General features: G+C 49.2%; 1 protein-coding gene across 3 annotated transcripts in view; it reads left to right on the forward strand.

The window, feature by feature from the left end:
* TENM2 (teneurin transmembrane protein 2) overlaps positions 1-27,695 on the forward strand; it is a 1,124,432-nt gene that overhangs the window by 857,896 nt on the left and 238,841 nt on the right. For all 3 annotated transcript variants that reach the window (XM_066344467.1, XM_066344468.1, XM_066344469.1), the window contains exon 6: positions 12,437-12,675. In XM_066344467.1, coding sequence (XP_066200564.1) covers positions 12,437-12,675 — 239 coding nt within the window. The remainder of the gene's footprint in view (positions 1-12,436; positions 12,676-27,695) is intronic.

Raw genomic sequence — 27,695 nt, forward strand, 5'->3', positions numbered from 1 at the left:
CGGGCCAACCAGAATTTGACCCGGCTGAGAAGTCCAATATTGATCATGGTTTTCTACATATGGAAAACAGCTAAAGGTTCCTCAAAACATTTACCATAGAATTACCACATAACCAATAAACTCCACTTCTCAGTGTATCCCCGAAAGAATGAAAAAGACGTACTCAGTCAGACAAGTCCTTGTACGCAAGTGTTCAGAGCAGCACTGTGCACAGTAGCCAAAGGGTAGAAATAACCCAAATGTCCCCCAGCGGACGGATGGATAAGCATAACGGGGCGTAAATGTGTACAAGGCGACAATATTCAGCTATAGGAAGGAATGGAGTCCTGATAAAGCTACAGCGGAGATGAACTAGGAAACATTACATTAAGTGAAAGAAGCCAGACACGAAAGGTCGCATATTGTGTGATTGTATTTATATGAACTAGTCAGAAGAGGAAACTCCATAGAAACAGAAGGCAGCTGCGTGGTGACCAGGAGCCGGGTCTGGAGGAAAGGCAAGTGAGAGTTACTGCTTCATGGACACAGGGTACAACGCTGTAAATGCCCTGGAGGCCACAAAACTGGACACTTTAAAATAGGGGGTTTTATGTTATGGGAATCTCACCTTACTAAAATGAATCTAGTTCATTAAAAGAACACAGCTGGGCAATCAGTGGGTCCCCCCTGCCCCCTACCAGTATGGAAGGTCTCCCCAAGGCAGAGACAAGATAGCTGGCTGGAGAATTCACCTCTTACTACAGCCTTTCCCAGGAAGGATGCTGGGGGTGGGAGACTGAGAGGGGTGTGGAACCTCTATTCCCCACACGTGCTTTGAAGTGGTTAACTTTGAAGGCACTACACAAGACATACCAGTATATGTGCCTTGATTAATACTGGTAAGTGGGTCCCCGTGTGGAATAGGTTAGCATCTGGAGGACTGTCAACACACCCCCCTGCTCTGTGTCCTGGGAAATACAGCTCCTCTGACTTCCCGGAGGCCCTGAAGGACCCGATGCGGAAGCCCAGCAAGCGGCGTCAGGCGGGCTCCTTTGGCTACCCGCGCGGGGGGTAGGGAGAGAGAGAGATGACCTGGTTCTTCCCTGGGTGGAGGAGCGTAAACAGGATTTTTCAGAGCTGAAACCCATTCTCATCACATTCTTTTAAAAGTGGTTTGGAAGGGAAAATACACCGTGAAATCGTCACGTGCGCAGCGCTGCCAAGCCCGGGAAGATAAACCGCGCTGCAGGTGGGCAGAGAAGTGCCTGATAAGGAGCGAGTGCGTTTGCCCAGATTTCTCCCAGGCTGACGGGGAGGTCATCTCTGAGCTCCTGGGCACGAACCAGGAAGTGTCCCCTGGTGTCCGAATGTCCACGCCCACGGGGCTGCTCCGTAAAGAGGGGGGGGGGTGGAGCCGGCGGGGGGGGGGGGGGGGCGCTGGGGACTGCAAATTAAACAGCATCCTAGAAATTCATCAGCATTGCGGTTTCCCACTATTTCCCAAAGCCGTTGTGAGGTCTTAGTAGAAATAACCAATGTGATTATAACTAACCTGCGTCAAGAATGATGGAAACGTGGAGGAGACCTCCACCTTCTAAGATGGAGAAAGTGGGGAGGCTCTCGGGACGCACGCTAAAAGCCTCAGAATAGAAAGACGGAAGGTTTCTCAAAGGATTTCAAATAACTGTGTCTAGGCATCGTGAGAGCATGGTTCTTATTTATCAAAACCCTGAAAACCTAGTGACAGGGCAGCCCTGTAAGAGGACATTACAGGATAAATAAATAAAAGCGCTGCATCGGAGAGCTGACAGAAGACGTCCAATTCATCGGTTCCTACGGGCAACATAAAATGAACTTTTTGAGATCTAGATTGGTTCATGTTTTATTCATCTTCTAAAATTTGATAGAATACCAACCGTGAGCTCTTGAAGGGGCTGGAATACAGTGATGAGGACTCAACCCAGGCCCTCCAGGAAGGCACGGGCCATTGAGGGCGCAGAGAAAAATAGCAGGAAATGAATGAGTAGCTACTCCAAGCGGTTAGCGTTGAATGAATGAGTGGGCGCGGTCTTTATCCACCACCATCACCACGCCTCCCCCGACAACCAGTCACTGGACAAGGTCGGGCGGTACAAGGATGGGGCCGGAAAGGCTGAGCAAGGACGGCTTTCTGCGAAGGTGAGCTTGAAGGGGAAGACGTGAGGACCCAAGAAAGAGCAGCCATGCCAAGATCTGAGTACAGAACTTTCCCGACAGAGGGAAACACCGGGTGAGCACCCTGAGATGGGAGAAGCTCGGCCCCTTTGAGGGACAGGAAAGAGCATGGTGGGGACCTCAGGAGCAGAGTGAGTGGAGACGAGGAAGCAATGAGACACTCGATCCCAACGCGCCTTGTAGGCCTCGTGGTGGAGCTGGACTCCTTCCAAGCCTAAAGGAATTGGAAGGTTTTAACCAGGAGCGTGATGTGATTTTGTTTGTGCTTCTGAGCAACGACTGGCTCCTGTGTAGAGAATGGATGTCTTTGTTGTTTACCTGGACTTGAGTGTTGTGTATTTGGTCTGTTTCTCCAATGAGAACATCCCAATGAAGATGAAGACTTATTCATCATTATGTCCACGTGCTCAGTAATTATTGGTTGACTCATAACTTCCTATTTTAAATATTGTATTTTTTCCAAGGACGTGGGGGTGGGGGGTGATATGCTACGGACATGGTTTACGCACCTCCTGTGGGCCGGCTTCTGTGCTTGCAAACTGTATTCAGGATCTCGGTCGGCCCTTCAGCAGTTCTGTAAGGTGGATACAGTTACCCACCCACTTTTTAGAGGCAGCACCTGAGGCTCAGGGATGCTGCCTTTCCCAGCAACACCAATCTCAGGTGGAGCTGCGACTAGCATCCAGATGTGCCTCCCTCCAAAGCCCGTCCATCGTCCACTATACCATTCACTGGTGTGTGCCTGCCTTCAGCAGACGTCTGGGAGCACCTACTAGGAGCAGAGGCAAACACTGGGGAGCAAAAGAGAAGCTTGTAATTTGGCAAGACAAGGCAAACACACAGGACAAAGGTAATGGCAGGAAGCAGAGTATGATTCAGGGACACACACCCTAAGGTTCCTTCTGTAAGGTATTTATCCCCGCCGAGGAAGAAGGAAGGACACAGCCACGAAGTGTGGATAAGCAAAAGCTTTATTTTAAATTGATTTATTTTTTACATTTTATTTATTCATTTTTTTAGAGAGAGGAGACACAGAGAGAGAAAGGGTCAGAGAGAGGAAAGAGACAGAAAGAACAAAGGGAGGAACAGGAAGCATCAACTCCCATATGTGCCTTGACTAGGCAAGCCTGGGGTTTCGAACCGGCGTCCTCAGCGTTCCAGGTTGATGCTTTTACCCACTGCACCACCACAGGTCAGGCAGCAAAAGCTTTATTTAGTACAGCGCATCCCACCTGCCGAGGTTCTCTGGTCCGTGAAAAGGGGCCAGAGAAGTCACATGGAGGAAACCATGTGGGGGAAATTTAAAGGGTCGTTAGGGCGGTCGCGCTAATATGACGTGGCGGAATTTCATTGGCTGGCAGACAGTCACTGTTTTCCAAAGGACTCCTGGGAAGTTTCTTTTGGGCAATTACAGCCAAAAGTTCCCGGGTCTGGTTCCTCACATGACCTTTCTCCATTGCCCACCGATCTCACACCTCCCAGTTCGAAGAGTCTTTGATGCTCTGATCTGGATGACAGGGGCAGTGAACACGGTGGAAGGAGTCATCCCACTTGCTGAGTGTATCTGATGGCGTGTGCGCTCGTCCATCTGTCTCGGGCGGCCAGCGAGCACCAGCGCAGGTCTACCCAGGATGGCTGTCTCTGCACTCCCATATTACAGTGGAAAGTCAAGGTCAAGTTCGAAGTCAAAGTCAGAAGTCTTTGTGGTTTTATTTTTTTCTCTATTAAATCAAGACTTACCAATTAACTTGGAAAAAGTCAACAAGTTAACAACACCGGGGCGGGGTGGCAGACAGGAAGGACTCCTCATTTCATCCCAAAGACGCTGAAATGGATTTGCTCGAAAGCCCCAGGTTTCTCTAGTGACCTCCACAGACCTTGCCTGTCACACTGAGCAGTATATCATTTTTTGAGGGGCAAAAAATGTTTTGCCATGAAAAATGCTATGTTATATCACAATGTGACACTATTTAAATATCAAGAGTTGAAGCTGCTATTTAGAAAAGGAAAAAAAAAAAAAAAACAGAAAAAAAACGGAAGGCCATAAATTGAGGTGCTAATTATTCCAGCTGTGAGTATTTTGGGTATGACTGCAAATTTTGAAGAGGGCAAAATAGAGAATTTTCGTGTTGTTCACAACATATGCAAATATAGTGATGTCCCCTGTGATCTAAAAGGTTCAGGGATCAGAAACCTTGAAAGCCTATTTTTCCCTGAATCAAAATTAGTTTGAGTAAGCTTAGGGAATCATGATATGAAATTGGCTTTTAATTATACTAATTGGGTTATTGGCTTTTTACAACTTGGGAAGTAGCAATTTTTTTTTTTTTTTTTTTTGGAAAACATTTTTAAAGTTTTATTTCAAAAGCAACCGTTCATTTCTCAACCCAAGCATAAATTCCCAACTGGGAGAAGAGAAGAAGCACATTAGTAATATCCTCAATCCCTTCCCTTCCTGATAAAATTAATAGTTTTGAGGGGTGGGGGAGGGGGCGCCTGCAGTGCCCTAGTCACTGTGCTAATTAGAACAACTCAATCCTTCCACACATCGTTCAGCTGAGCCAGGCACTGTGTGAGGTCAGGGATGTCTACTAAAGAGCAACATATACATGACTCCTGCCCTCGACTGGTTAATGGCTACATGTATTGACTGTTCACCGGAAGTCAAGCTGAATGGAAAGCATTTCGTGTAAATAAGCTCACCCACCCCCCCTAATGAACCCATGAATTAGATATTAGCATTCTCTTACTTTAACTGACGAGCCCGCTAGGACTCAGAGAGGTTAAGTGTCACACACACTTGGCCAGTGTCACACAGCGTTATGTATAGGAGGAGCCAGGAGCCAGCCCCTGGTTGTCCAAATCCAGAATCTGTAGGCATGCTACCACCTCTCTGGTATGCTCCTGTGGGTTTCTAACATAATTAAGTTAATAAGAAGAACAATAATAAAGCAATGGTTATACGTGGGAGGGGCGGGGGTGGAAGGAGTCTGACTCTAAGTAACAACTGGTCACCAGTCTCTCTCAGAAGAGTATAGGAGACTTTGGCTTTCTGTTTGTTGTTGGTTTTAATTTTTTTATTACTTACTCATTTTAGAGAGGTAGGGAGAGAGAGAGGGAGAGAGAGAGAGAGAGAGAGAGAGAGAGAGAGAAAGGGGAGGAGCAGGAAGCATCAACTCCCATATGTGCCTTGACCGGGCAAGCCTAGGGTTTTGAACCGGCGACCTCCGCATTCCAGGTCGATGCTTTATCCACTGCGCCACCACAGGTCAGGCCTTGTTTTTTTGTTTTTTTTTTTAATGTATGTACTTGACATTTTTTAAATAATATGTACACTTTACATTTGCAAATGGAAAAATAAAGTCAGGGCCCTTAAAAGATGGTTTAGTTTTGCTGTTCAAGACGTGGCTGAGCAAACGGTGTCCACGGTCATCTCTCATGTCATCTCATCTCATCTCGTCTCGTCCTGCATGCCTCTCTCTCTCTCTCTCTCTCTCTCTCTCTCTCCCTCTCTCCACATCCTCCCACCCATTGAGTTTCCTCTTTCAACACCATTCCTAATAATGATGCCGGAAAGCGTGCTGGTTATTTAACCTCTCGCCAGCTAAATGTTTTATTATAACTCCTGAAAACCTAATTACAGTGCCTTCACATGCCACAGTACCCTTTATAGGCTGCCTCTGTATTAAACTCACTCCTTCAGAGACAATAAACCTGACGCGCGCCTCAAAGGGCACAGCCAGTCCCAGCGAGCTGTGCTGAAGTCTCGCGTTTTCTAGTGCGCACCTGATCTGCCTCACTGAGCTCCACACCCCCAGCTCCTGGTGCTTTTCTGCCTCTATCCCTTCTCTGTTTTGGTTTTTTGGGGTTTTTTTTGGGGGGGGGGTTAATCAAATTTCAGCAATGGCATGTATGGTACTAAAAGTCTTTTAGGGATTAATGGGCTGTGTACCAATACTTCCGTCCGCTGCTCTGAACACCTGTGAGGTTATTTACTTGAGAGGTCTCTTTTCTCTCTACCTCGAGACCATTCAAGACTTCGGTTCGGTTTCAGGGAGAACATTGGCTATGGCTGACTTCACGAGCGAACAAGATGGTGTCTTCTCTGCCCATCATCGCTGGTCCTGGTTGCTGAGTGGTGAACTCAGATGTGATCGCGGGGCACAGGTTGAAAGAGAGAGAGGGTGGGGGAGAAAAGAACCAGAACTTGGACCTCGGGAGCCAAGGCAGGACGATTATTTGTGTAGCGCATTTCTGTTTAAAGGCTTGCTAGGACTTCCCCTTGGGAGTAAGGCCAGACCTGAGGAAATAGGCAGGCAGCCTCTTCGGATTCTGCTGGTTACAAGCTGGAAAATGGTACTTGGTGTTAAGGGATTGGGTGTATGTGTTTCTTTCTCTGGTAGGTTTGGAGGTTAATGAGTGAGTTTGCTTGTAGTGACTCTTAAGAAAGAGGAAGGGAAGTCTTTCGTTGGGGCCTCCAGTCACTCAACCAACCACCCCTTCTCAGAGCCTCCGTTGGAGGTTAGTCAAGCTCCTTCTGCGTTGTAAGAATAAACTAGAAACCCACAGTGTTTTCGAATCGCCGGGGTCCTCCTTGCTATGATGCCACGCATGAGTTTCTTGTCGGACTTCCTTTCAAAACCTTCCGTGGTCGTTTAATCAGAGAACGTGTGCGCCCTTCCTGTCCTCAGCCAATTCGAAGCACAGGTCCCGTTTGCCAAGACGCTGCCTCCGCGGCCCCTCTTTGCTGTCGTGTAAAACGCCTGAGAGAAGGGCTGTGAGGTATGCTCTCGCCCTTCTCTTCCTCGGTTTTCATTAAACGGTTTTGTTTTCGCATGAGTAAAGGGATGACATTTACCCAAAGGACCGGCAGTGTCAGGTGACGTGATGATCACCATATTCTTAAGAACCCGCTGGGATCTGGCAGAGAGAGCTGCAGACAGCAGAGGGACCGTCCTTCCTCAGTCTGACTTCTCAATTCGGTGGCCGTTCCAAGCCCCCGCCCCGGGCCAGGAAGGATGCTCCGTCCTGGGATTGAAGCCCGCTCACCCACCCCCACGTGGCTGGGAAAGAAGTGTGAAAGCTCTTCTGTTATTAATACTTTTTAAAATTTTTTTGTAAGCCATGAAGGGCTGGTTTTCTTTATCCCTTTGAGTATCAGTGAACTCCCAAGGACAGCACTTTGGGGGACCCTCTCATTTGCCTTTCCTTTCTGAGACACAAGTGGCCAATTTTGAGAGCAATTGAGTTGTGCTTGAAAAATGTCAAGTGCATTTGGAAGCTGCACGTTTTCTGCTGAGGCCTGGAGTTCTGAGCGGAGCCGCTTCCGTGACCGGCCGCTGGGGAGAGAGGTTCAGTTGGGGAATCACGAATGATTCATCAGAGCCTACTGAGCAGCCCCTGGGGGCAAAAGCGGTCTCCACAGCCTGTTCCAGGGAAAACCACAAGTCCTTGAAGCCTTCCTGGTCCTGCCAGTGACCGCCTGGCTCGCCCCTTACCTGTGGGTCTCGCTTCATTTCATGGATGATTTTTCCTGTGGCCTAGGGGGCCAATCCTTGGGTGAATCAAAACGTGCTTTTTTTGTTTGTTTGTTTTAACATGTCATTATGAAAATGTTCAAACATACAGAGAAGGATGTGAGGGCGATCTGGCTGCGACATCTGTCACCCCATTGATCACCAGGGTTGATTCGGCTGATCTGGCTGGCTAGGCGGGTGTCCCCTTCCTCCCTCACCGCTCCATGTGCATCCCTCCCGAAGCTGCGCACTCGGTTGAAGAGGACGACCTTCCCCGCTAGAGGAGAGGACCGTTCTTCGGTCAAGGGTATACGAGTAGCTGCGCTCCCCTGCTAGGACCTCCAAACAAGTCTCAAACATACAGAGAAGTCGGAAGAACAGGACGACCTAAGAATAACCACTGAGTCACGATAACAGGCTAACATTTTGCCACATGTGCCCCGTTATTATAAGTGATAGCATTAAAAAATAACATTAATGCCCACTGAAATTTTTCAGTCTTATGATTTTTCTCGTGTAAATAAAACATCCCTGTTTCTAATGTACTGATTCTGTCTACAGATATGGCTGATGGTCAGATACTGATAATTAGGCTCTGGAGATACTAACAGTAATAGGTACCAGTAACAAGGATCAAGGATTTCACAATTTGATTTGGAACAGATACATTAATTCTTTAATATGAAGATTACTGACATATTTATATATATATATATATATATATATATATATATATATATATATATATGTGTGTGTGTGTGTGCGGGCATATATATATTATAACAAATACATGGTGCACTTTTGACCGGTCACAGGAAAGCAACAAAAGACGATAGAAATGTGAAATCCGCACCAAATAAAAGGAAAACTCTCCCAGTTTCATACCTATTCAGTGTGGTTCGATGTGGGCTCATGCACAGATTTTTTAGGGCTCCTTAGGTAGCTATCCCGTATAGCCTCTACAGATTTGTCACTGACTGATGGCCTACCAGAACAGGGTTTCTCCACCAAACTGCCAGTTTCCTTCAACTGCTTATCCCACCGAGTCATGCTATTCCTATGCAGTGGTGCTTCGTTATAAACATGCCGATATTCACGTTGCACTTTGGTCACGGATTTGAATTTAGCGAGCCACAGAACACACTGAACTTTCCTCTGTACTGTCCACATCTCAATTGGCATGGCCGTGGGCTGCTCCACTGTATACACGGTGTTACATCATCATCTGCGCATGCGCACATGCTGCCACATCATCCTACAGAAACTAGGAGGGTTTTCCTTTTATTTGGTGCAGATTTCATATTTCTATCATCTGTTGTTGCTTTCCTGTGACCGGTCAAAAGGGCACCATGACTTTACAGACACACTGTATATAGATATTCTTGAGTACATACTGGTGGGGTGGGGTGGTGTTGGAATAGGTTTTGCAAGTAGGTGATCGGAAGGTGAGTAGGAATTGGCTGGGACTGGGGCTCAGGCTGGAGTGAGGTTGGGGGTGGTGGAGAAGCCCAGGAAGGACCACTGCAGAGAGCGTCCCGTGGCGTTCCCCAAGGCCTCGCGGCATGACCAGGCCGGCTAAGGGAGGATACAGGTATTTTTGTGGCTGACGTGTAGGGCTCGTGGGAGCTGCGAGCACACAGTGAGAGAGGAGGGTAAAGATTGGCAAGTGGTGGTCAGGAGGCTGGTCCCACACTGAGATCTGGGTCTCCTCTTGTAGGCATTGGAGGGTCCGCGGGGATTTCTAAGCCAGGGCAGGATGGCATTTGTGTCTTGGGAAGAGAAGCAGCAGGAGGGCAGCCAGGAGGGAGGGCTGGTGGAAGAGGTTTGCAGAAATGAAACCAGTGGGATTCTTTAACTCGTCATCGGAGAGAAGGTGAGGGAAAGGGGGAAAGAGACAACGGGGACTGACTGGAGAAGAGAAGAGAAAGAGTCTGTGTCTGGTTGTCACGTGTTCGATGCCGCTATGGAATGTCATCAGGGATGCCCGAACACACCACTGGGATGTGGTCTGGACCTCAGGGAAGGGGTGGGGCCGGGAATGGCATACGGGCGGGGGCTGAAGCCGTGGGAATGGCCAAGATCGCTCCAGGAGTGACGGTTAGTGTTTGAATATTTTTTAAGTACTCATTAACAATGACTTACAATGTCTTGATAGTCTTTGGATTTGGTTTGAGCTCCTATTTTCACTACTCTTGGAGAATTGTCCAAGAAACGCATTTGCAGTAGTAGCTCTAAATCAAATCTCCCATCACCCCGCTCTCTGATGGGCGTATGTTCTAACTTAATTGCAAGGCAGGGGACGATTAGTTAGTGGTTGGGAGAACTCTTCAGGTGTGTGTTTGACATTTGTCAAGCTTGAAATGGAAACGCATGTTTCAGGTTTCTTCTGTTGCCCTGAGGAGTTAGTAGTAAACGTTACTCGAAAGGCACCGAGCGCTGACTCCAAGGCACGCCCTTGGCTAAGTGCTCTCCCTACATGATCTTAGGTAAGCCTTGCGACAGCCCGTGCGAGGATATGAGGCAGCGGTGCTGTTCCCTCCGTTCTATAGATGAGGAGATAGAGGCTCACATGAGCAGCGATAGGAAACGTTCATGGGCTCTCTCATCCAAGAATGGCACTACCGAGACTCCAAATCCAAGGGTATCTTGTTCAGAAATTCTGCCTGGGCCCTGGCTGGTTGGCTCAGTGGTAGAGCATTGGCCCAGTGTGTAGAAGTCCCAGTTCAATTCCCGGCCAGGGCTCACAGGAGAAGCACCCATCTGCTTCTCCACCCCTCCCCCCCCTCCTTCCTCTCTGTCTCTCTCTTCTCCTCTCACAGCCAAGGCTCCATTGGAGCAAAGTTGGCCCGGGTGCTGAGGATGGCTCTATAGCCTCCGCCTCAGGTGCTAGAATGGCTCCGGCCCCAATGGATCAACGCCCCAGATGGGCCGAGCATCGCCCCCTGGTGGGCATGCTGGGTGGATCCCGGTCGGGTGCATGTAGGGGTCTGTCTAACTGCCTTCCCACTTCTCACTTCAGAAAAATACACACACAAAAAAAAATTCTGCCTGTATACCCTGTTCCTGCTGCCTCCTCTCCCAAAAGACACTATTTTTTAACCTGGAGCGTTCAGAGAGAGCTGTTGGACAAGGTATACAAAGTCTTATTTATGGATCAAACCCCTTGGCTTTATTCAGGTCGTTGAACATACTTCTAGTACAAATAAAGTTTAAGTATCAGTTGTTTATTTTAATGTTAGCTATATTAAACACTTCTCTAACCAGATACTCATTTTCTGATGTGACTGTTACTCATCTCAGGCTTGTTTGATCTTTGTCAAGGATTAAAATACTTCCAAGGTTTTGTCTAGAAGCAGCCAAGATACTAATATTGGTCATGAGAGCGATCTTGCCTCGGGACCCTGCCGGGGAAGCCGGCTAAGCCCAACAGGCAGGGCCAGTGTGGTGGAGTAGGTCCTATTAGAGCTTTTAGAGACGGGCAGATTGGAGTTTGAGCCTCAGCGACCCAGCTTGCTAACGCTGAGTCTCCATTTTCTCACCTGAAAAACGGTGGTAATGACAGTCCCTACCTCATAGGGTTAATGTGACGGGTTTGTTGCAAGTAAAACATTTAGCACTGTAACTAATACATTGTATGTGGTCCATAAATACAGTTGCACCTACTAAAGACTTGAAAAGAAAGGGAATACCCTTAAAACATTTAGGCATCTTAGAACTGATGCTGACTAAAAATCACAAAACAGTGAGGGAGCTCCATCCATTCATTTACTCAGTCACTCAAGTACTCAAGTCTCCCTTGCCTGCTGAACTTGGAGTTGGCTACATAAAGATTAATAAGTTACAAAATAAGACACAGCCCCTGGCTTTCAGCTGCTCAAACTCTAGATTCTACTTAACCCATGCTTTAAAGTCCACCCATATACATTTCCTGGAAGGCAAGCCACCTTTTTCAAACGGTGTGGCAAGGCACATTTAAAGTCCTACACAGCACACGTAAGAAAGAGAACAGCTACGATCAGAGAATTGATGGTCTGTGAAGTATCCTTGGAGAAACAGTCTCCTGCCCCTGAGGAAGGGTTACATTAGGTAGCCCCAGTTGTCACACCATGGCTCTGGCCACCAAGGGCAAAGATGCTTCCTAAGAAAGATCCGTGACCCCGTGCCCTAGACAGGTGGTCTCAGAATAGCAAGCCGGAGGGAGGGGGAAACAGCCCAGGAAAAAGGCTCAAGAGAGACAGAAGTTAGCATAAGACGGAGCTCGGGGTTTAAATCCTTGGCAAGTTGCTTAACTTCTCCAAGCCTGATTTCCCAGATCTTAAATGCAGATATTATAATGTCTATCTGTAAGTTGTTGGGACGCCATATTTCAAGTGCCTTTCGAAGTCGCTTTCCCATCCATCACCATAGACATCATCTCCCAAGTAACGAACAGTAACTCAATTTTCATATTCACTTTGAACACTTCGCAGGAGGAGTATTGTGGAAGATAAAATCTGGATGCCTATATGAGGGCTGGTAACGGTGCGAGTTTATGGGGTTAACGCACGCCACCATCCGGGAGAACCCTTCGCCCCTTCACCCGTGGCGGGCAGGGGCAGGGGCAGGGGAGGGTGGTGGCCAGGCCCGTCCTGGAATACAGAACGCAGCGTGTGACCGACAGAAAGCAGCCGGGCCGGTCCCCCTGGGCCACCCACGCGGGTCCTGACTCTCCCCCCTTCTCCCCGCAGGCACTTCCTCTTTAAGACCTCCTCGGGCAGCACGCCCCTGTTCAGCAGCTCTTCTCCGGGATACCCTTTGACCTCAGGGACCGTGTACACGCCGCCCCCGCGCCTGCTGCCCCGCAACACCTTCTCCCGCAAGGCCTTCAAGCTGAAGAAGCCGTCCAAGTACTGCAGCTGGAAATGCGCGGCCCTGTCCGCCATCGCTGCCGCCCTCCTCCTGGCCATCCTGCTGGCGTATTTCATAGGTGAGTCGGGGCGGCCCGGCCGCCCGCCACCCCTCCCCCAAGCTGGGGGACAGTGGGGGGGGGCGCTGCTGTCTGCACAATTTGCTCGTTGACTCCTTGAGAGACGTGAGGATGAGTGATGGACCCGCGGTGTTTCCCCCCCTCTCCGCCGAAATCCAATTCGGTCTGATGAGTTTCTCCTGCGTGGTTCCCAGAGACATCTCTCGGATGTGGAGTGTAGCGCCTGGGCTGTGTTCTCTCTCGGGGATAAGCCGGGGATTGTCGTTCCCGCCCGGCCATCCCTCACCCCCAAAGCAGCCTTCTCGTCTCCTCCAGTGCTGGATGTTAACCCAGGTCTGTGCTCTGAAGCTCAGAAGCATTGGTTTAACTTCAGCCAAAATAAAGAAAAAGGAGAGAAAGAAGCATAGGGGTGAGCTTGCCCGGAAGCCCTGATTTGCAGGCAGGCTGGAGGAGCTAGCTTGTTTTCTGAGCGGTGGGGCAGAAACGGGCTAGGGGGCCCTGAGCATCCATCCAGCCAGGTCCTTGCACAGCATCGAGTCACCCAGACGCAGTGGACCTTGCCCACGTCCCCGCCTCTGTCTCTGTCCCTGTCCCTTTAGCCTGCGCTCGAATCTCACCACGTGTTACTGCGTCTGAATCAGGTTTGCCTCCCCAGCCAGCTATGTCTCTGGGAGCTCGGGCTACGACTCGGGGTAGCAGGTTGGCGAAGTTGCCGGGTATCTTTCTTCCCAAGCCAAGGATGCTGGTTTGCATCCTTGGGGTGTAGCCCATGGAACTGTGGAAAGCAGCAAATGCCAGGAGCTTAGGGGGCAGGATGCCACGTGCGTACGAGCATCCCGGGCCGGGACACAAAGGCGCTCGCAGCTCCTGGCCCCAGCAGAGAGCCCCTTGCTGCAGCTCTGTCAACCGAGCTTGCCGATGGCAGAGCTCCTGGCTGACGCCGAGGGCACGGTGACGTGTGTTCAAGTTTATTTGAAACACTTGATGGTCTGGCTTGGTTTCAGGGCGGCGATGATAGGCCTCCCCAGATCGTCTGTGCCAGGTTGCAAAGCAAAGCCAGACAGAAGCAGCAGAAAGAGGCCAGCTCCAAACGGGCTCTCAACATTTGTGCAGAATCCCCTCCCTTGGAAGAGGGAAGAAGAGCCACCCTGATCATCCTGGCTTTGCCCCTTCCCCCTGGGGAGTGGGGCTCACGGCTCCATTTATTCTCAGGCAGCCAGCGTGGCGCCTGGCAGGGAAGGGCTGGAGCTTCCAGACCCCTCTCCCCAAGCTTGCCTGATGGCAGGGGAGGGTGCCCATGGCCCCCGGAGATCTTGAGCCCTGACCAAGTCAAACCAATTACGAGCCCAAAAAAAAACAAAACAAAAACAAAACAAAACAAAAACCAAACTGTTGTGAAGTTTTTACTCTCTCCCATAATATCCCTGGGCTCATCTTAATTTGGGAAAATAAGTTTTACATTCTTACCATGTCTCACTCAGTAACAGCCGCCAACAGTGAGAACACTGACATTCTGGGGACGGGCGCTGTTTGTCTGGGGCTTCGCAAAAACCCTCTATGCTCTAAACCACAGCTCTGTGTGCGGACCGAGGTCGGATACCAGTGCACCCCGATCTCAGGTCACGTCCGCTTCTCCCTCAGCTCTTGCAGGATGGAGTAATGGGTTCACTTGAGGGAAGGGGGAAGGGCATGCGTTGCACACCCCCAAGCCCTTGTGTAGACGTTTTTGTGTCATTCAAGGTAGTTTTGTGGGTTTCCCCAGACAGCTGTTCGGGGCGGGGCTCAGTGGAAGCAAGCTGAATTGCCTTCATTTGCCTTCAGGGTCTCTGCGGGATTTGGCTTCATGTCAGAAACTTCGAAAAGGGTCTGTGAGCTCACTTCTCAGGCTTCACGTGTCGCTGGGCTGGTGGGCACCGCCGGCCTCGGCCAGTACTGTCCTTGGTGAAGCGTCTCCTCCCCCCTGCGAGAGAGAGAGAGCTGGCCACGGCCTGATTTACTGAGCTTGGTAGTTAAAACATAACAGCTTTCTGTAGGGCGATCGTGTAAATAGGAAACCGCATAGTGAGAGTTGAATGTGTTCGTCGGGTGCATAACTTGTAAGTAATGGATTAGAAAACATATTTATCCTCAGTTCTGAGGCTGCTGGAAGCTGGGCCTGAGCACCCGAGGATGGTCTGTTAGGTTATCGTCTGTCGTTTTCTGTCACGGGTGCTTCAGGCAAGATGATGCTTTGACCCTGGAGTACTGAAGAGTAGTTGACGACCCACAGTGAGCGATGTAACGAGCCGGTTCACCCAGCAGCAATGGCGGCGAGCGTGGAGCCGTAGGGCTACCGCTCACTACTCCCCAGAGGTGATGGCGGGTCTGCCAACGTGGTAGGGAGTCGCGGTCTTGTGTTCTGACCTTGACCCCAGATGGTCCCTTTCTCTTTTCTCTTTGACCTTGACAACATTGCTTTCCTTTTGGGTCTCGGTTTCCTGAATAAACCATGGGAGCATGGTGGCTATTTCCGTGCAGAAACGCCGAAGCGTGATGAGGAGTCGTTGATGTGTATCAATCGCTTAGTTAGACGATGAAAAGCAGTGTATTGTGAATTACAGAGCTTCGGGAGCATAAACAGTCCTATCGGGAGAAATGGGGGTCTTACCTACCTAGAAACAGGCCATCGGGGAGGGAGAGAACGGCAGCCTATAACCCGAAGCCCTCCTCTCAGGGAGACCTGAGCCCACTGTGGTCCGTACGTGACTCCGTGTTCCACGAGGACACAGGAGGTCCTGACATTAAAGCGTCAGCCTGAGGACGTTGATGGACAGGCCCTGGGTTCAGGCCTGCCAGGAGCTGTGACCAGTAGGTCACATGACCTCCCTTGCGTGTTCAAACCCATCAGGAGACGACTTTCTCGAAATGCGTTATCTGGAATAGTTCAGCCCGTGCCGTGTTCTTCCGTAGATCCAGCATGAGGGTGGGTGTCCAAGCAGAGGAACATCAGCTTCCTGTAACTGGGGACATCCCCTGGTTCCCGATATCCCAGCGGGGGTCAGTAGTCTTTTATGATACATTCTCCCATTAGATTCTTCAATGCCAAGCTCTCCCAGTGAACAAGGCACCCTGGGATAAATTGCTCTGTGGAGCTGCGTGAACCGCTCCAGGACCATTCTGAGCATCACCCAGCCCCTGGCCCCGGTGGTTCCCGGGGAATACCAGTTTAGGAGAACCTGGAACACGAGAGGGCTTCCCTCTTAAGGAGTTGTCAGACATCCTTGGGCGACTCAAGGACTTTCAGTGCCCGCAACACCAAGTACCTCTCTGGATCCCTAAGTTTCTGCATCATGTAAGAAGCCACGTAGAGCTTCTCACCTGTGTTTTGCCAACTCCTGGCTTTTTATCCGTACAGTGTACATAACAATAACTGATTAGAAACGTTTCCATTTAGAGCTCTTCCATTTAAAAAGCATGTTTCTATGATTAGGAAACTTGAACCGACACCTCCAGCCCCCAACATGCACTCTAGCGGAAAATAAAAACTGGCGCGAGTCAGCCACTTGGCAGGAGTCGGTGCTGAGTCCCAGGGCGCCTCAAGTCCCACGGCTAGTGGGTTGCGGGGCGGAGATGAGGCCCTGGGTTTCCTGGCGTCCAGTCTCGTATCTGTGCCCTGACTGCTCTCTCCTAAGGTGTACAGTTCGCTGCCGTCTCCAAATCCTGCCTGAGACCTACGTGGTCCGTTTTGGTGGCATGGAGTCAGTTTCTCTAATTCCATCCTCATGAGCGAAGGAGAGTGGTAGCTTTCTCTCCCAGAAACAGCTTCTAACCCAGCGGCAGAGACCGTTTCCCCTCCTTGGTCTCCTAACTTGTGTCCCCAAATCCCTCCCGTCACGGAGGGCAGCAGCCTTTGTCTATAAAGAGCCAGAGAGTAACCATTTTCGGTGTTGTAGTTGACAGTCTCTGTCACAACTAATCCTTGTGAAGCAGAAGCAAGCAAATGCATCAGCAAAGGGGCATGCTTGTGTTCTAAGAGACTTTAGTTATGGGACACTGAAATTCAAATTTTATATCATTTTCCTGTCTCATTCAATACTATTCTCTTGATTTTTTTACCCCCCCCCCCCAACCACTTAAAGTGGAAAACTTGACCTTATTAGCCCGGGTGCTGTTAAAAACATACAAACGAACAAACAGAACAACAGGTGGCAGACAGGATTTGGCCCACTGGCCACCGTTTGCCAAACCCTGTCTGATTACATTACTGTTCTTTTGTTAAGATCACCTTTTCAGAGCGTTTTCACCTTCATGAAAAGAAAAAATATATATTGTTTTCAAACTGGCTAAGAGTCCGTCTGCGTGACCACTGTAGGTGGAGCAGGTGGCGGACATTTCCAGACACTGCATTCCCGTTGCACAGGAACAAGTGCAGCTGCCTTGCTGAAGACCCACCCCCCCAACTGGAAAACGCAAGACACGTTCCCCTTTAGTTAAAAATATCCTATAGAGTAAGTGTTCCCATCCTAACAGGCTGCTTGAAACGATGCTCCAACTCAGTGGAGTGGAATCGTCTAGCAATTTGCCACATTTTTTATTTTTTATTTTTTTGGTATTTTTCCAAAATGAGAAGCTGGAGTGGGAAGGGGTGGGGGCGGAGGCAGACAGACAGACTCCCGCATGCGCCCAACTGGGATCCACCCGGCATGCCCACCAGGAGCGATGCTCGGCCATCTGGGGCGTTGCTCTGCTGTGATCAGAGCCCTTCTAGCATCTGAGGTGGAGGCCATGGAGCCGTCCTCAGCACCCGGGCCAACTTTGCTCCAATGGAGCCGTGGCTGTGGGAGGGGAAGAGAGAGACAGAGAGAAAGGAGAGGGGGAAGGGTGGAGAAGCAGATGGGCGCTTCTCCTGTGTGCCCTGGCCGGGGATCAAACCCGGGACTTCCACACGCCAGGCCGATGCTCTACCACTGAGCCAACCAGCCAGGGCCTGCCACGTATTCATTGATCTCAGTCTTCAGGTAACCCCGCTTCCTGTTTAAGATCACTCGGGGCCTGCCGCCTTCCTGTTGAGGGTTCCCAACAGGCTGTAGCAGCGCTGGGCCATTGAGTGGTGCACTGCTGTATTGACCAAGGTTCACATTAAATAGCTCTAGTTTCCGTTAGAAGGCACCCAAGTTGTTTGCACCGCTCCTCTGCGGCCAGGAAGAAAGACGCTTGCAATGTGTGACTTTGCTGTTGAAATCCAGAGAGTGCTCGAAATTCGAAGGCAGACGAGAGTCAATACAACGGTTCAGTGTGCCACAGGCCTCACAGCCTGTCACCCCCTGAAGTTGAAAACAATACGTAGCATGCATCAAGTTCCTGTCAGGAACCCCTTGCGTGGTTGGGAAGACGGGAGGGGGCAGAGAGAAAGGGAAGAGCGTTTATGTCGTCCTAAATTAGTTTTCAGCTCTTCAGATCTCTGCCACACTAAAATGCGTGTATGTATTAGAAAGTCACCTTGTCTCTCTCCACTACGGTAATTCCTGCCAAATATGAAAGACTGTGTTTGAAGGCGGCTGCTTGGCGCTGTCTTCCGACGCTCTCACTTTGATCTGGGAAGAGCGCGGGCCATCAATATGTCAGCATGTTAAAAGTGTGGTAATTTGGGTGTTTTCAGGGTGTTTTTTTTTAAAAAAACAATGAGAGATTATTTTCTATGGAAACTAAAAGCTTACAGTATGTTTAAAGTTGCTACACTTGAAAATTGATATGTTGCGAGTCACACTGATGAATCTAGCATCCTCGGCTGCTACCTTGTGTGTTTCCCATCTCACCAAACAGAGCGGGTTTGGGGCCAACAAAGAAAATGACAGAAAATGATGAGAACAGCACACGCACCTGGCAGCCTTTGTGAGGGCCCAGCCGAGGGGGGAAAATCGGTCCCTCTCATGCAGACTCAGCCACCTCCGACCCTCCGGAGAGATGCCAAACCTCCCCCTCCTCTGTGGATTCCAAATCGTTGATTTACCTCCTGTTAGCTAAAGGGCGAAATTCTAATGATTCGATCTGAACAGGCCGGCAAATCACATTTCCACCTGTCTCCCCAGCCCCGAATGGTCAAACCTCAGAGTTCACCAGCAGAGAAAAAGAGCTTCCCCCAAGCCAGTCAGGAGACCAGTCACGCTATCTATTTGGATGTTAGTAGCAGCCTTTATATCTAATAGATATGCTAATGTGCTCTTAACCAGACAATAAAGGCCTGTGGGGGGGGGGGGGCACACACTGGTGAGTCTTGGGCAGTGGGACTGTCATTTCCTAATCACCATATACCTTATTTCAAAGGTTCATCTATTGACAGGAAATAAATCAAGCCATTAGGTGGGTCTCCTAATGTCTCACAGCCATGTGACAACGTTTGCTCCGCCCGTGAGACATTCAGAAAGGATGAGTTCCTCCATGGAAGTGAGGTGCCTTTGCTTTTCCCTCCAAGACGCCGGTCAGGAATCGAGGTAGCTGCCCCGACCAGGGCTGTCCCACCTTCATGGGCACACCTGGGGGAGGAGAAGGAGGAAGCAACTTCTGGTCCTGACTTTGGAGAGAGCATCTTAATGCAAAACCAGGGAGGTAGGAGTGAGTAGTTGCTACAACCCCAAGTCCCTCAAGGACCTTGACGAGGAAACAGAGTACGGATGTCATCGCAAACCCAGGGCTCCTGTGTGCGTGCACCGTACACATGAGGTGAGTGCGTGTGGTGTGTTCGCCACCTCTCATCTCTCCCCTGAATCGCCGTTCAGGCATCTGTCCTGGACTTGCCCCGTCATGGGGATCTCTCTAGCAGAAGCGGTGGTGGGAGGCCGTCACCTGACTGGCTCCCTCTCCACACTCTTCATTTATCTCCCTGGGTTACTGAGGGGGGTCGCCAGGCCCACAGATCCGCACCTCCCTAGTCTTTCATTGGTTCATTTATTTGTACTTGTTTTCCAACTCAGGATTCTGGACATAACTTCGAGTGTATGCAAATAAGTGTTCTCTCATTCTGTGTTCTGCCTGTAACAAAGGAAGTATTATTTCATTCTGTGTTCTGCCTGTAACAAAGTCACAGAGGTTCGGACCTTGCCAGGCTGGTTGGAAAAGGAGCCAATGTAATGGGAAGCACACAGGTGGTCCTGGGTGTCAGAGACACCTGGGTTCAAATTCTGATGTGTATATTTAAAAGCCATGTAACTATGGGCTTGCTATTTCACCTCCCTGCATCTAAGTTTTCCATTGCTATCCCCCCAAAATGGGGATATATCCTACCTTGTAAAGATGTTCCAAGTAGGCCCTGGCCGGTTGGCTCAGCGGTAGAGCGTCGGCCTGGCGTGCGGGGGACCCAGGTTCGATTCCCGGCCAGGGCACATAGGAGAAGTGCCCATTTACTTCTCCACCCCCACCCCCTCCTTCCTCTCTGTCTCTCTCTTCCCCTCCCGCAGCCAAGGCTCCATTGGAGCAAAGATGGCCCGGGCGCTGGGGATGGCTCCTTGGCCTCTGCCCCAGGCGCTAGAGTGGCTCTGGTCGCAATATGGCGACGCCCAGGATGGGCAGAGCATCGCCCCCTGGTGGGCAAGAGCGTTGCCCCTGGTGGGTGTGCCGGGTGGATTCCGGTAGGGCGCATGCGGGAGTCTGTCTGACTGTCTCTCCCCGTTTCCAGCTTCAGAAAAGTACAAAAAAAAAAAAAAATTAAAAAAAAAAAAGATGTTCCAAGTATTCATGGAAATGACACACGTGTACAACTTTTCTGCAAATCCAATATGCCATCAAAGATGGGAAGCATCATCATTGTATGTATGTTGTCTCAAGAGAAGAAGTTATTGATTAAAATGATGCGATTTCTTAGCATTTGTCATTTTTATTTTATATTTTTGGAAAGAGGTCGACACAGACCACCTGGATTGATGTGCAGCCATGTGACTAGTGGGGTCCACAATCACAGCGGCAGACCGGGGAGCTGCCGCTTGTAAGAAAGCACCAATGAAGAGGTGGATTCTGATTTTAGAGACGTGCCAAGGTGAAAAAATTGGAGTCTTAGAATCAGTCAGATACCGTAGTGCCGCGCACATGATGACCTAAAAATAAAAGGCCACAGTGAGAGGCAGCAAGCATGTATTTGAGACTTTTTTTTTTTTAAAGAAGAAGAAGAAAGGAAAAGAAAAGCTATTTGGAAAGCACCGATTCGGGCAGAAACAAAAAGAGTGTTCCAATTAGGAGACAAAAGCGATGGGTAGCTTTGAGAAAGGGGAGGGGAACAGTTATGTCTGTAGAAGGAAGGCATTTCTATCGGTGCAGATAAACTAACATGGGGGCACTAATTCTAAGCAATGTTTTTCATTTTCAGCCCCCGCCATCATCAGGCCAGAAATCAGAACAGCTGCTTTCTGCTGTCCTTGCAAATGGTTGTTTGGGGCACAGTGTTGCTTTGGGCCCAGCCCAAAGGTTCTTTTGTCCTGTCTTCACATCCCAAAGTTTGGAGACATAAAACCTAGCAGGCAGTTCCTCCAGGACGGCCACTCTGGCCCTGTTTTAAAGTGGCTTCCTTTATATCATTATTTACACACAATAAAAGCTCAACTAAATGGCGTTATTGTTGTTATTGTATCGGCTACCACACACCTAGGCCAACCAAGTCCCGCGAGAAGAAATAAGCAGGTTCCCTGGGTCGTGGTCTCCCCAGAACAGTGCCTGACACCTTGTGAGTGATCACTCAATCTTTGTTGGATTCGTGAACGCTGTGGAGGGTTAGGGCTGAGTTGGACCGTTTGGGGAAGGCATTCTGAATACCCAGAATCCCCGATTCCTAGTCTCACTGGTTCCTCCACGTAGAGACAGGTTTCTGGTTCCCTGATGCTCGAATTGCCTCCGATCCCAAATTGCGTTTCCAAGTTAGAAAGGATATAGGCAAAGGAACATTGGGGGGGGGGGGGCTGTCGGAGCACCGCCGTTAAGCCCTCTAGCAGAAACCCGTGATTCCCTGAGATCGAGAGAGCCAGCTGAGTGAAACTGGGGGAAGAGTTTGTGTCTGGCACCCGGCCACCGTTCAGCACTCGTGTTACAGAAATGTAGCAGGATTTAGCTGGAGTTCAAGGTGAAGAAGCAAATAATGGCATCAATCTGAAAGTCTGTTGGCTGCTTCTTGGCAAACAAGGATGAGCTAAGAAATGAACACAATTGCTACGAGGCACTGAGTAGAGAAAGGAACTATTATATGGTGAATTAGGTCTGTGTACACAAGCCATACAGAACCTTCTGTGCTCCTCAGCGCCCTGCTTAGCTCCGTAGCCCCATACAACGGGAACTTGACCCCAAAACGAGCTTTTATAACGTGTGTATTTGGCTTAAGGTCACCTTAAACCAGACTTCCTGTGTCCTCTATTGACAATTCCTTTATAGAAACTTCATTTATATATATATATATATATTTTTCCTAAGTTAGCAGCAGAGGGGAGGCAGACAGACTCCTGCATGCGCCCCACTGGAATCCACCCAGCAAGCCCACTAGGGGGCGATGCTCTACCCATTTGGGTCGTTGCTCCATTGTAGATGGAGTCACTCTAGCGTCTGAGGCAGAGGCCATGAAGCCATCCTCAGTGCCCGGGCCAACTTCGCTCCAGTGGAGCCTTGGCTGTGGGAGGGGAAGAGAAATAGAGAGAAAGGAGAGGGGGAAGGGTGGAGAAGCAGATGGGCGCTTCTCCTATGTGCCCTGGCTGGGAATCGAACCCAGGACTTCCACACGCCGGGCTGACACTCTACCGCTGAGCCAACCAGCCAGGGCTGAAACTTTATATTTTTGATCGCTAAGAATAGACACCTCGAACTTTTGCCTGGGCCCTTTCCTCATCAAATAAATCACTTACTAAATTGATGTCTCATAATATCCTTTGCATTAGGAGAGCAAATGAGCCATCAGCTGTATTAACGTATTTAATATCGCTGTAGAAAAAGGAGGACGGGGCATGGCATGTTCCACTTATTTTTCTCTTCGTATCATCAATTTCTTGCCCTAAATCAATATGTAAATATTGGAATGCTTCAGAAAATACAAGAGTCCTAAGCTGTATGTTGCTAAGAGCTGTGCTGGAGAAAGTGCTGTCTTCCATTCTTGGGAAGAGGACAGAATTGATGGGATGCACCCTACGCATCCTCTTGCAAAGGCTTTTATTTCCTAATGCAGAGCACTAGGGGTGAGAAGGGAGGGCCAGCTGCGCCTTCAGTCTTTGCACCTCTCCCAGCAGGGCTTTCTTCCCAGCTGTTAGGGAAGGTCCTTCCCGTGGGGCGGGTTTGCAGGGGTGTTGGGTCATCTGTGGGGAGATTTGTGCAGACATGCTCGGCACTCCCTCAGGGACTCCGATCTTTACAGAAGAAAGGCCTGTCCTCCTGCTTTTGCCTTGGTGGTCATGATGCAAGTCTGTTATTTTGCTTCCTTCTGTGACACCATGAGCGTTGGGGAGTCACGTTAATGAAGTTTAGATTAGACTTGCTTCTATTCCACAGGGAAAGGTAAGTGGCAGCGTGTGAAATGCATTCTCTTCTCCTGGCCACGATAAACAAGGTGACATCTTTGCCAGGAGGTTCTGAGCATCTTTGAATGAGATCCGTTTCTGAAACTGGTTTTAAGGCTATCGTATGCCCCAGATTTTGCAAACGGAGACTTCTGGGGCATTATTAGCTCAGTAAGAGTACGTGTGTTTAAACTTTCTTTTAATAAGATTGGTAGACTTCCTGAATCATCAGAGGATTGTAGGTTAAAGACTTTTTTTTTTCCCCCATGAAAAAAGAGAAAAAAAAAACTCTTGTGACTTTGTATATTAATTTTACACGTTAATTATTTTATATTAATTTAATATTTATTAAATGTATTATATTAAGTTTATGTTTTTCCATCGGGCAAGGAGTCTTACTTGGGCAAGTGGTGAGCCGGTCACATTGTATGCTGGAATCTGCTGACTGGTCTCAGAATCTAGGACATTTTTACTTGAAATGTTTTCCTAGACCTAGAGTCTAATAAGCAGCCCCATAAAATAGTACAGTTAGTAGGAAAGCCGAGAGAGCCCGGGCAAGTCACGTTTTGCACAAACGGTCCCTGCCGCGGCGTGAATCAGGCACGCACCACAGTGATGGCAAGCACCTGAGTTTCATTTTTCCCAGAGCCATCGGGGAACAGAACCTTTTATATGAAAAAGCTTTTTATGAACTCATTGGTGGGAATCAAAGGTCAGCCCTCCGTTTCTCCCTACCCCAGACATGTGAAGTTGTCTCACTATTATACGATAAGAAATGGAGAAGATGTGGGGTCTATTTTTGTCCAACCTGTTTTCATGAAATGAGGGCATTATCTCTCCTCTAAATTTACTTGAACAACTGTCATGCTTCAAAAACAAAGAAGAAGAAGCTGGCCCGAAATCAGCTTTTAGTTCCTGGGGAGCACCGTCACGAAGAGGGAAGAGCCGAAGAAAGAAGAATAAATACTCAGAGCGGAATAAAATTAAGATGAGAAGTCGGAAAAGGGCATGAGAAGCCGTGACTGGAATAAGTAGGAATGTTAACTAGCAATGCAAACTCTGACACAGGCACGCTGGGAAGAAGGCGTCCAGCACACCAAAGGGCATGCGATCTTCCGCACCACTTCCTGGACCGAGAAGTCCCCCCAGGGTAACAAGGTGGGAAGCCATCCTTGGGAATTGCTTGGAACTGCTGTTTCCTCACCTCATCCTACATCATTAAATTTCAGCTTCCCTCCTGAGCTACTTAGATAAATAACAGTGGATGGTTCCACATTTATCCAAATAAACCAGAAAGCCACCATGAGAAAGGGAATTGAATTTATAGACATGGCCGGCTGCTGCCTAATTGATGAGGCTAACGTGTCTAATGTTGAACATCAATCTATATTTCACATGAAGTGTATGAAGGGATGGGGGGGGCGGTCTCTGAAAATACCTCCTACAGAAAGAATCATTTCTCACGAAGGTTGGTTTCTCTTGTGTTGTGTCTAATTGATAGCCAGGTAATTCCGCTAGGATCTTCGCTGCTGAAAGTGATGTAAGAAGTGGAAAGAATGGATGTGTCTGTTGGCTCCCAGGAGGGCACTGAAAGTTGGGGGGGTTAGAAATCATTTTTTTTTTTTTTTGTCTTCAGATGTATTGTCTTTAGAATGACCCTGGAAGCCAAGGAGCATGGACAGACTAGTTGTTTTAATCAAGCAAGGGCAGTCTCGGGAGTCTTCCGTTCAATCTTACCCAAAATTGACATGAGAGAGGAGAATTATTTTATATCAGATATATACACCTTCTCTACCTTATTTTGCCTGACTTCCTGGGGTGAAGAATGAGCCAGTGAGGGCATCTGAGATTACCCTACATTCTTAGCTCCCGACCCAATTCAATGGATTGATGAACTGGCATCATATAGGAAAGTTTCCTCATTCCTAATCAAGCAAGTCTTGATCTGAGACAGAATAATGATGTTCTCAGAGGGACAGGGAGTTTGTTACCCAGGTCCTGGCTGGCGGTGTGGGTGGGTAGGTGAGTGTGAGGAGGGGGCAGTGCCGCCTGAAGAAGGGAGGTCAGCCCCTCTGTTCAGCAGGTGTGGAAATGGGGCCCACACACAGCCCTGTCCCGTGGACCCTGTCGCAAATGTTCTGATCAGGAACCTTTTTAAATATGTGCACATTTTAATGAAATGTTTTGACAGGTAAATTTGGTCTGACTTTAAGGAAACCAACTTCTGGTCCCGTTTCCAAAGGTTTCCTCTTTCACAGTTTGTTTGCATTTGCATAGCTATGAAGTCACTGTTTTTTCCCCTCATGTCCCTGGGCAGTCCGCCGTTAAGCATCCTGGGGGCCAGTTCCGGTTTATCATGCACTGTCAAGTTTAATTTTTTATTTATTTATTTATTTATTTTGTATTTTTCTGAAGCTGGAAACGGGGAGAGACAGTCAGACAGACTCCCGCATGCGCCCGACCGGGATCCACCCGGCACACCCACCAGGGGCCCACGCTCTGCCCACCAGGGGGCGATGCTCTGCCCCTCTGGGGCGTCGCTCTGCTGCGACCAGAGCCACTCTAGCGCCTGAGGCAGAGGCCAAGGAGCCATCCCCAGCGCCCGGGCCATCTTTGCTCCAATGGAGCCTTGGCTGCGGGAGGGGAAGAGAGATAGAGAGGAAGGAGAGGGGGTGGGGTGGAGAAGCAGATGGGCGCTTCTCCTGTGTGCCCTGGCCAGGAATCGAACCCGGGACCCCTTACACGCCAGGCCGACACTCTACCACTGAGCCAACCGGCCAGGGCCAAGTTTAATTTTTTTATAAAGGAAAATATATACATTATGGTTCATTTCAGGCTTTAAAAAAAATTTTTTTTTTTTTTTACTGGTCTGCCAATCTGTGTCTTTTGTCCAACTCTGCTGGCACCGCCCACCACCCCCAACTTGGTTCTTTAGGTCGAGGTCGTTGGCGTGAGAGGGTGCCTGAGGACTCCTGCTTTGGGTCCCGTGCAGCAGGAAATATCTCTATTTCTTCTGTAAAGATGGGGGCGCTGATTGCATGCTATTTCATTCTTCCCTTCAAAACTGACAGGAATCAAGCCTTCTGGAAAGGTCAGCTGACCCCGTTGTTCTATTCGTATCGTCGTGAAATACCGATGGCTTGTTTTAATGTCAGAGGCAAATGGGAGGGCGGACCCAGCTGAAATATCTCTGACTGAATTTACCTCGAAGGGAGAAAAAGAATTGTCTGTCACGTTCGTGTGACGGAGGGATTTATTACACAAGCTGGGGACCCCACCCATCCCTGGAGAATTCTGTCAGAACATGAAGAAAGGAAAGGAAATAACACAGAGATCACACGAAAGCCACGCCAGGACTCTTCTCCTAATTGCTGAGCAAGCACCCTTGCTAATTTGGCCCACGCCCTTGGTAATTCTTGCTCCGTGGCCCATTCCTGCGGCCCCGCCCCTCCCCCAAAACTCAGCCTGGCCCCAATGTCGCAAAGCAAACAACGCAACACGAAACCTGGCTAATTGAGAAAATAGCTCGATAGGACCGAATTGGCCCTGGGCTCTGTCTCACCATGCAGAACTCACCTAGCAGGACGGATGTACAACAGGGGTTTTTTTTTGGAAGGGCTGGTCTGGAATCTCTCTGGGGGAAATGTTAGGGGAAGACTCCAAGCAGGGAACCCAACTGGGTGTGACTTGCAGAAAAACAGACGGGATTCTTTACGTTGTGCACATGCTGTCTAATTTGGCTAATTTTCGCTCATGATGTGGGCCAAGTGGTCATGAGCTTGCAGACCCTCATGGCAAAAAATGTTTTTATACAAAAGAGGGGAAAATGGACCACAAGAGAAAGCGGGCAGGTGCAAGAGAGAAAAAATATGGGAAGACATTTCTTTGAGCAATTGTAGTATATATATGGTGTGTGTGTGTGTTTATTTTTTTTATATTTATTTTTCTAAAACCATAAAGAGAGGAGGCTGGATGAATAGCTAAGGAGAATTATCGCTTTCTCCGGCTTCTACACAAGAAAGAGCCGCATGCTCACCACTGGCCCAGTGAATAAACGGAAGCTCCAGCTTCATGGTCAGGTCAGCTAATCCTCTGACTTAGATCAAGCTAGTTCTCATTTCTCCGCGGGATGATGAGGCTCCAGTCCTAGCCCATCTGTTCCCAGCCCCGTTCCCGGCATCCGAGGGACTGTCTGTTTATCTTCCAAAGCCGAAGGGAACAGCATGGTGTGAGACGGGGGCACGTGAAGCCAGTGGCCCAGGGAAGACGTCTGTCGCCCTGAACCGGGATCCCGGGATCGCGGGAGGGTGGGTAAGTCTCTGCACGCGTGGGTAGGTCACCATGGTGTCGTGGCAGAAGGTTTTCCGCCAGGTTTTCCGCCAGGTTTTCCGCGTCTGCATAGAAAAGAGCTTTGATTTGGGGCTTTGAGGCCTTTGAAAGCGCCTCAAGAGTAACATTGACATGCTCCCGCCGTAGCCTTGGGATCCTAAAATAAATAATAGAAAAATTGCGATTTAAAATATA

The sequence above is a fragment of the Saccopteryx leptura genome, chromosome 6 (assembly GCF_036850995.1).
Source record: "Saccopteryx leptura isolate mSacLep1 chromosome 6, mSacLep1_pri_phased_curated, whole genome shotgun sequence".
NCBI classification, from domain to species: Eukaryota; Metazoa; Chordata; class Mammalia; order Chiroptera; family Emballonuridae; genus Saccopteryx; species Saccopteryx leptura.